The 10710-nt window shown below is 32.9% G+C and overlaps 1 protein-coding gene across 1 annotated transcript; it reads right to left on the minus strand.

Annotated features, from left to right (window-relative positions):
- Positions 1 to 313: 313 nt before the first annotated feature.
- On the minus strand, positions 314 to 2222 carry LOC104896562 (UDP-glycosyltransferase 92A1). The gene has a single exon (XM_010683351.4). It carries the CDS (start codon positions 2004 to 2006, stop codon positions 546 to 548), a length of 1461 nt encoding a protein of 486 aa, XP_010681653.2. The 5' UTR covers positions 2007 to 2222; the 3' UTR covers positions 314 to 545.
- Positions 2223 to 10710: the final 8488 nt, after the last annotated feature.

The following is a 10710-nucleotide window of genomic DNA, read 5'->3' on the forward strand; positions in this document are numbered from 1 at the left end:
ACAAGTTCGGGAGGAAGTGAAAGTGGAGATTTTTGGGTTTTAAATTTGTTTCAACAAATTCAGAGTACTGGGTTGAGCCCGTCTGACAATATGCATTGGGTCAGACGGTCTGACCCAATACTTTCACTAACCCAAAAGCCTCGGGACAATATTTTAGAAAGATATGAAGACCACAAGCGGAGTTGTTTTTCATTATGGATTCATGGTTATAGACTTGCGGCGTTATAACAACTCTATATAATGTCTAAGCAACATTGAGGATTTGAGATGATAAATCACTTATCACTAATTTTGAATCACCTACATATACAAATAGAAAGAAGCACCCCTATTTATTAAGATGCTTAAAAAGAGTTTATATTGACATACATGTGTATCACATTGACAATATATATCTGCGTGATTGCGCATAAATAGGTGCATATGAGTGCACCATAAAAACATAGCAAAGCATGAATTATGTTTTTTCGGGTGCACAATACTCAATATGAATCCGACAAGAACTTAACATTCATATAAAAGAACACAAACTTTTCTCACGAAGCTCATGCAACTTCCTTACCCTTAGAGGACAATATGAACTCTACAAAATCTTCTATTGCCTTAATAGAAGAACCCTTATAATCTCCCTCCACTTTCAAAGCATCCCTCATTTTCTCCCCAATTTCAACAACCTTCTTCTTCATTTCCCACCCACAACTCCCCTCATTTCTATCCATCACCATCTCCACCACCCTCTTCACCTCCTCTTTCGTCACCTCCCCTTCCAATCCCCTCGTCAACTCGACCGCCACCGCCATTTCCTCCACCAACATCTTCGAATTATACGCTTGCTCCGCCGCCAACGGCCACCCTATAATCGGCACCGCCTCCTTTAACGCTTCCACCACCGAATTCCACCCACAATGACTCAAAAAACCACCAGTTGCTTCATTTTTCAAAATCTCCAATTGCGGCGCCCATTTTTGTACCAACTTCCCTTGTTTATTCTCCTTCATCCTCTCCTCAAACCCATCAGGCAGCCATTCGGGTTTAAACTCCCCATTAATATCAAACCCGAATGGCGGCCGAATAACCCATATAAACTTAACCTTACTCTCTTCCAACCCTTTTGCAAACTCCATCATTTGCTTCGGATTCACAGTGTTCTGAGACCCGAAACAAATGTACAAAACAGAATCCTTTTCAAACTGATTCAACCACTCTAAACAACCATTATCATCATCATCACCACCATTATTATTATTCGAACAAGGAGTCATAATCAAAGGCCCAATTCCCCAAACTTTCAAATTCATCGATTTTCTCAAAATCTCAAACCCTAATTCCTCAATTTCCTCAACAGAATTACACAACCACCCAGAACAATTCATCGACATCTTAATCTGAGGTTGAAAAAACCTCGACCAATCATCACTACCATCAGCATTTCTCAAAAACCTATGAAGCTGATTACGTCGGAATCTCCTATGTTCCGGAAAACCCGGAACAACAAACTCATCATCATCAGAAACATTCATATGAGGTAAATAACTCCAGATCGAGCAATACGCCGCAACCCCATAAGCCCCACCAGTATTAAAGCAAATCCCAGTGGACCCAATGGACCGGGCCACATTATCAGCCCAGCCCAAGAAGACATCGAAGATGACGCACACTGGTGGTCGGTCCACGTGGTGGCGCGTGAGATAATCAATGAAGTGAGGTTTGAGTGACGTGGAAGCATGGAAGAGAGTGATGATTGAGGTTAAAGGGATTTTGTCAGTGTTTTCAGTGTTAGGTGGGAGACCGTGGTCGGTGCTGTTAAAAGGGAGAGAGACAATGTTGATGTTAATGTTGTTGGTTTGTTTGCGGAGATTTGCGGCGTTTAGTGGTGTTGTGAGGAGAGAGATTGTGAAAGATGTGTGTGAGTGAAGGTGGTGAGCGAGGTGGAGGAATGGGCGGAGGTGACCTTGTGCTAAGAATGGGAGAAGGAGGATGTGGATTTTTGTGTCTGATGACTCCATTTTTTGTGAATTTGGATTTTGGTTGAGGTGTTGGAAAATTCAACATTGGTGTTAATAAGGCCATAAAGGAGAGAGTGTTGACTCGGAGTTGTCAGTGGAGTATCATCTCGAATTTCAGGATATTGTCGAGGCATATAATTCTAGGTTGTGGATTGAATTTCTAAGCTGGTATGTTATGTGGGCTAGTAGCTAAAGGTTGATTTTCGGATCAATGATCTTTTAATAAAAAAATAAAAATAAGGGAGATAATGTTGTACTGTTGTATGTACACTTGTAATAGTAGTACTATGATATGAGTGAATGACATGAATCACACTGAGTGAGTGAATGTAGTATGATTTGTGTCCTTTTTTATTGGGTCAAGTGGGTTTGGTATACTTGTTCTTTTGTCCACCACTTGTTTTTATTCGTACCTACTATATAGTCTATGACTCTATAGCCCTATTTGGCAATTAAATACTCCCTCTGTCTTTTTTTATTTGCTACATTTTGCCATTTAGGGATGTCTCAATTTATTTGCTACATTTGCAAATATTTCCATATATAGTACATAGGTCCCACACTTTATTTACAAATTTGCCATCACTTCCTTCTTGATTTTGTAAATGTTTCCATATATAATACATAGGTCCCACAATTTACCTATTTGCTTTTTTGTTAATTCCATTTATGTCAATGGTCCCCACTCCCTCCTTGGTCTTTGTGAAAAAGTGCTTGTAGCAAATAAAAAAAGACAGAGGGAGTACTTCATCCGTTTTTATTTATTTGCTACTCCTTTCGTTTCATTTTAATCTACACACTTACACTTTTCACGCATGCCAATGTAAAACTTTAAGGACATATATCTTTAGTTTTGTATTTGTAAAAATTATAAAAAGTACATATTAATAAAATACATACTAATATGAATCTAACAAGATCCCACATGACTATGTTTGTATTCACGTATAAATCACAAACGAGAGTCAAAGTGCAATTTGTGAATAGTGTAAAATGTCAAAGTGTGTAGATTAATATGAAACGGAGGGAGTACATTTTAGTTTACACAAGAATTTAAGAGATGTCATTTTCATTCTTTTTTAATGTACTTGTTGACCAATTTAGCATTAAATAGGATGGAAAAAGGGAAAAAGTAGTACTTTTTGGTAGAAAAAGAGGGGAAACAAATATAATACTATTACTTTTTGGTGGGCCAAGTCTCCTAATAAGGAAATGTAGCAAATAAAAAAAAAATCCTTTCTGAAAAATGTAGCAAATAAATAAAAGCAGAGGGAGTATGTAGTTGTTAGGTGTTTGTGTTTGTATGAAGTGTTATAAGCTTGTCATAGTGAAATATTAAAATGGCATTTTATTTTTGTATCTCGCAAAAATTTGGTATCAAAATTAACTCAAAGTGGTATCAAAATAAAATGTAATTTTGATACCAAACTGTAATTTGATACTAAAATAGTATTGGTACCAAAGTATTTTATTTTAATACTATTTTGACTTAGTTTTGGCATCAAAAAATTTGTGAAATGTGATTTTGACATCTCACTATGAGTTGTCAATACAACCGTGTTTGGGGAGAGACTGTGATCGGTATTGTTAAAGGGGAGGGTGACAATGTTGATGTTAAGGATGTCGGGTCGTCGGCGGGGATTGGTGGTGTTGAGGTGTAAAGGCGTTTGGTGGTGAGGAGAGAAATTGTGAAGGATGTGTAGGAGTGAAAGCGGTGAGTGAGGTAGTGGCTGATTCAGAAATAATATTTAGTGGGTTCAAAAACATTTTGATAAGTTTTATTGGGGTCAAGTGATTCATTTTATAAAGAACAAATTGAAAAATACAAAATTTATAAAGAAAAAAAATTCATTTTTTCATATTCAAGTGGGATCAAGAGACTCCACTTGATCTAACAGACATCCATTTTGAGTACCCTAACTGGAACTTTTGAAAGTTCAGTCTCCTAACTGAAACTTTTTTAAAAGTTCAGCACAATCAAGTACCCTTAGCTCCTCCAAAGAGTGGAAGTGACCTTGTGCTAAAAATGGAAGAAGGATGATGTGCTTTGTTGTTTCGGAGTTTTTTTTTTTGGTACGAAATATCCCCTACACTCATTGTAAATCGTATGTGGGTGATGTTGCATGTGTTAGAATTTTATATTTTGGTTAAAAAAACTAAACATTGGTGTTGGAAATAAATACTGGTAACATTGTAGTGTACCATCATAATTTAAAAATCATTGATTGCTGGTTGAATGCTGTTAGTTGTCTTTTTTCATTAGTAGTCCCGTGGATCAGTTTTGGTGACAACTCCTTTGATAGTTCAATTAGAGGTGATCATTTTGGCCCGGCCCGTTTTCGGGCCGAATTTATTCATCCCCCTGACCGGGCCGGGCCGGCCGTTTTTTTCCCTCTTGGGTGGGCTTTGGGCAAGTCAAAAACGACTTTTTAGTCTATTTTTTGGCCCGGCCTGTTTTGGCCCGCAAAAGCCCGCTAATTTAGGCCCGGAATAGCGGGCTTTGGACATAAAAAATCGGCCCGCAATTTAGGCCCAGCCCGACCAATGGGCAATTTTTTTTGGGCGCGACCCGGCCCAGCCCATGATCACCTCTAAGTTTAATGGCCATTTGAGTTGGTTGCTCCTTGCAAGTAATCTAGTTTAATGTAATCTAGTAATATTCTCTTCCCTTCGTCATAATTATAGCAATACTTGTCTTTATATTTAAAAAAAATTATTTCCTCCGATCTAAAGTATAGTTTTTATTTTTGGTGTTTCAAAATATAGTTTTTATTTTCATATTTAGTTCAACCTTTTTTCGTAATTTCTCCAGAAAAATCGTGTCCCAACATTTATTTAATCCTTAAATTTTGTTTTTTTTCTTTGTTTATTCAACCAAATTGTTACAATTAATGCTCTTTCACCAATTATTCTACATTCTCCCTCCTAAAATCATCTTTTCCCATACAAAATTTATTTAAATAAACAAAAAATCTTTACTATCTCTCTTAGATCTTAGCATAAATTACCGTGAAAAAAAGGAAAATGTGCACAAACTAAGCCAAAAACAACCCTAGCCTCCCCTCTCTTTTTCTCTCTCTCAAACCCTAGCCTCCCCTACCTTTTCTTCATCAATTAGGGGCTGCCATGGATGTTTTTATCCATGGTAAGCCCCTTTTCCCCTTTTATTTTCAGTTTTTAATTCATTTTCTTATTTTGTTCAATAAATTAGTCTCTCTTTATGAGAGTTTCTCAAACCCTGTTATGGGGATTTTAGTTTCTGTTTTGGAAATCTTCTTCTCCCCTATTGGAGTTGTAAGTATGGTTATTTTGTTTTTAGGTATGAGAATAAATTATTCTCATTGGTTGAAGTTCGAGACTCAACATGAAGGTGGAATCTCGGATGCGGTCAACCTGACTCGATCAAGAATGTTCTTCCCAAACTATATCAGAATGATAGACTTCCTCATCAATAGCTGTTTGATTCAGCAAATACAAGAGGGTTGTGCTGTATTGTTCGATTTGGTTCATTGTAGTTTCTTTGAAGACGAATTTGACTTAGTCTTGTTTAATTGTATCTTGTTTTACTTTAATACCTATTGTAGATGTCGTTTGGCCTTCAATTAATGAAATTTCTCTTTCAAAAAAAAAAAAGGAAAATGTGCACTATATTTTGGGACGGGGGAGTAAAAATTATCAACAAATTATATTTAGGAGATATATATTGAAAAATAGAAATACACTGGCCGGAGACTCACTTGTAATTTGCACATGTAATTTGCGTCTACATATAAGACTAGGACATAAGAATCTTGCATTTGAAAAAAAAAAAAGTTGACAAGAATAATCTCAACTTTCAATTGTCTTATCAAAATAATCCCAACTTTGAATTATTCTAGAATAATCCTAATCTTGAGGGAATCTTCTCAAAATAAACCAAAGTATCACTTTTCTTGCATATGCTAATCCGTTTTAGATCATATGTTGAAAATTAATAGTTCAGATTATTTCGAGAAGATACTCCCTGAAGTTGAGATTATTCTAAAATAATCCAAAATTTGGATTATTTTTAAAAGACTGGTGAAAGTTGGAATTATTCATGTCAATTTATATATTTCCTCCGTTTTTTTTAGATGTTACACTTTCTATTTTAGGAAGTTTTAAATTAGATGTTACACTTTTATTTTGGGTAATAACTTCTCTCTATCTTTCTCCTATCACATGTTCACATGGGACCCTTTTGTTTTTCATTCTCTTTATCTCTCTCATCTCCAAAAATTACCTAGGAGTCCGTGATTTAAAAAGAGTAACATCTAATAAAAAAGGGAGGAAGTATATATATAAAAAAAAAATTCAAGATGTCACACAAATAACTTATTCATTATAGCAAACATTAATTAAAGAAACATTACAATGAAGTAGACAGATCCAATATATGGACCTTAAATTAGGCTGTAATAACATAAATAATATAAATAAGCCATGGTTCAACATTAACAGAAAATAGGTGTATCTCCATTGGTAAAATAAAGGATGCAACCATCATTATCAGGAGCTATGCAACAATTGCATGATGGAGTACGCTTTTGAGATCCTGTTGATCGACAAGTCATGTAATCTAAATTATCATAGCAAAATTGAGGACATATTTTGTCATTGTCTTGTGCATCCACCTTTTTCACGTTTCCAACTCCCAACATAAGTATCAAACCTGCATTTTCGAAATGCGGTCTTGAATTTTGAAATTAATGCATGCATCACCTATATAAGGTTAGTATTTGTTGAGTTATTGCTCTAAATTTTTTTTAGACTCTTATAATTTTACTTCAATTCAGTTGAGTTCGTTTAAGTTTAGTTGAGCCCAAAAGAACAAAGACTTAGCACTATAGAAAATTATACATGACATATAATCTCTACTATATAAGTGAAGCCTGAAAGGAGAGGAAGATGGTGTCCTTGTTACAAAAAGTCTGATAAACCTTTAATGAATTCAAATAATTGTTATATATATTAAATAATATTTTCTTCTTCCCGCTTCCCATATATGTTGAACAAATTAACAATGGACTTGAATTTAAAACTTCAATTAAATATTAAATTAAGGAGAATGATTTCCTTTTCATACATATGTGTAAAAAACTCTGATCAAGAATTAAATTGACAACATAACTTGATTGACACAATCAAAAGAAAAAAAATAAAAACTTGAATTTCATATTAATAATTGTACCTTTGTACTGATAATATTTTAAAACTTTAATGTTGATTATTATTCGGTAATCTTTCTTAAATAAATCAAACTATTCCACTTTATTAATATTCAACAATTGAACCTGATACACAAATTCTTCACTTTATTGACCACAAGCTTTTTTCTACTTTGAATTTCCTTCTCTCAATACTATATTTGAATAATGATGAACAAATAACTAATGAATTTAAACATTTATTAAGAAAAACATATTAAAAAAAAATTATAGATGTATGTTCATATTACTTAAAAAATTAATATAATATATTCAAAAGTATATTACTTAGAAGTATATAATTTTTTAAATAATTATGAAACTTTACAATAGAATTCAATAAATTGTAGTATAATATTCAAGTAAGATGAATTAAACAAAGAATACTAGAGCAAACCTAATAAAAAATTTAAGAGCAAACTATCCAATACTCATTGATAATCCATATTGTATTGCAATCAGTATATGGATACATCATACATATGCCAAATTTAAATGAATTAACCATATTTCATAGGTTTAAAGCTTAATACTTTCTCATTTTCGTTTTAAATGCAACAAGGGGTATTTCTGTATTATTTATGAGATATAAAATATTCATTTGTTGCATTTAAAACGAAACAGATGAAGTATACGACACTCTATACTATACACCAAAAACAATTTGAAGATGGAAAAGTTGAAAATGCTTCATAAACTTACCAAAAACCAAAAGAAGAGCAGAAAGTCTAATCTTCTGATAATTAGCTGCCATAAGTACTGTTTTTCTTGATAATATGAGATTATGCAGAATGATTAATAATTGGAATGTGTATGCTGTATTGAGGAAAGGGAGATCTACTTGTATGTATTTATAGGCAGCAATATATACTTTTAAATAGGTAGCAATTACGTGCAAGTTCTTGAGCAGCCTAGTTTCAGCTTATTCAAAGTTTGATTGGCTTTGGCAATATAACTTTGACTATATATTCTTTTAAAATATATAATATTATAAAATTAGAAATAATTCATATGAAGCATAAGTTCTGAAATTCTCAACAAAATCATACTTTATTTTCATGTTGTACTGAAAGAATTCATTTCCAATCTTGAAAATTGAATATAATGAGGATAAAGACATAAAGTATAAACACTATTTCGTTTATGTATGGGGTACAACTGTACAAGACTATTAGTTTACGAGCACAAACTATTATTTAGTTTATGGGTTTAAATTGGTAGATGTTGTGAGTTAAACTGATATATATTTTTGATAGATGTGATCATAGGCCCGGCCGGACCAAGCCAAATTTCGAGCCAAAATTTTGTGCCCAAACTTCGTTGTTTCGGGTCATTTTGAGCGGGTTTCGGGCTAAAATCGGGCCGCATCAAAAAAATTGTCCAGAGCAAAAAAACGAACCAGGCCCGATCACGGACAAAAACTGCCAAAAATCTACCCAAAAGTCGGACCGGGCCGAGCCCGCTGGCTAGGCTGATTTGATCAAGTCTAATTTTGGATTAAATTGATATGTTTTTGAGTTGAACTGATAAATATATAACTTAAATTTATAAATATTAAGCTTAAGCTAATATCGATCTCACTCAATCATGCCTTGGACTATGACGATCTCAAGCAAGACATTTTTATTTTTTATATACAATAATAAATGAAGTATTTCAACTTCTCAAGTCATTAATTTTAAATCGAAGGAACTTCTCAAGTCATCTTATTTATGATTATGCACGATGTTCACCTAATGAGATAAGTATGCGTGAAATGTACACGTAAGTAGTAGGAAAATGTTTATTTTTGGTGCTAAGATTGAAAATGTTTATTTTTGGTAATCATCTCAATTTTCAACCAGATATCCTAATTAAATCGGTTTTAGGATATTTAGTCAACGTATAACTTTTGATTTAGGGTCTGTTCTATTCGGCATAAAATAGCTGGACAGAACTGAACTGATCTGATCTGAACTGATCTGAATTGAACTGAACTAAATAGTGATATGTGAGAGTAAAAGTATTGTCAAGAGCTGAATTGAACTGAACTAAATAGTGATATGTGAGAGTAAAAGTATTGTCAAGAGCTGAATTGAACTGATCTGAACTCAACTGAACTAAATTGAACTGAATTGAACTGAAAATAAGCTGGGGAGAACAGGCCTTAGGATCAAAAATAGTGGAATATGGGATGTTCCCTTCATGATTCAATTTCTTTTGATTGTCAATTATACAAACTTACAACTTTTGCTAAATTACTCTTTGTACGTGAAAGTCATGTACATTTTTTTAAAAGGGTTATGCTATATGCATCCTTTAGGGGTTGCATATAAGACACTAGAATTTTTTGCACGCGATGCATGCTTAAATTTTTTTTTTAAATAGAAACTCGATTTTTTTGACATAAGAGTCAAAATTTGAACATTAGACATACAAAGTATAATTATTTTTAGTTGCAAAATTTGATTGGTTTAGTTTCTGTCACTTAAGTCTCTCACCGTTCTTTTTTTATTTTTTTTATTTTTCAAAGTTAAATTCTATTAACAAAATAGAAATTTTATTGAATTTATTTATGATTTCTAATATTATAATTTTTTAGTTGATTTTTGAATGAAGTACAGTACTTCATAAATTGTAAAGAAAATGGACACTTTGATTTCAAGTCAATTTTTTTTTCATAGGTTGTAGTTTGTAAGTGAATTTTTAAGTTTTTATAAAGTTTCCTCATTTTAGTGATTTGCATAACGTAAATTATGCAATTCTATGATTTTAGTTGACGTGTGAGTTTTGTTTGAAGCCTCCTTTGATTTGTAAGTGAAATTGTAATTTAGAATAGGAAGGGGGGCATAGGCATTTCAAAAGAGGACACTATTGCTCCCCCCCTTCCCTTATATAATAGAGATAAATACACTACTTAAAATGGACATAAGTTGTGAATTTATGAAAAAAATTTAAATCAACCGATATAATAAATGATCAATTAATGGAACTTATTTCTATTTTTAGCTTCTTATATACAACTCTTAGGCTGCATATAGTTTTTCCCTTTTTAAAAAAATACCTAAACTGACGTACAAAAAAGGAGTGTTAATTATCTAGATTCAATTATTTAGTCAAAATCTGATAAGGAAGTGTCTTTTAATAAAAGTGCTATAAGTGATTTCTCACTAAAAAAAATTATATAAGTGGTTTTTTTTCAAATTATAACAAATAAGTTATTGTTTACGAAAAAAATATTTAAAGAAGGAGTGATGGTAGCTCAGTGGAGTACTACCTCAAATTCTATCCCGACAATATGTTGGGGCATGTAATTATAAACTGTTTAGCCTTATATCCAACCTTTAAACTGGTGTGCGCTGCCTGCTAGTAGCCTAGTAGGGGTTGGTGTTCGACCTAATTTTTTATCCTAATAGTAAAAAAAAAAAACAATTTTTTTTAAAAAAAGTCATATGAATTTTTAAGAGTTCAGAATATGTTCCTATTTATGGGGGGTGAAT

Source organism: Beta vulgaris, chromosome 1, assembly GCF_026745355.1.
Source record: "Beta vulgaris subsp. vulgaris cultivar EL10 chromosome 1, EL10.2, whole genome shotgun sequence".
NCBI classification, from domain to species: Eukaryota; Viridiplantae; Streptophyta; class Magnoliopsida; order Caryophyllales; family Amaranthaceae; genus Beta; species Beta vulgaris.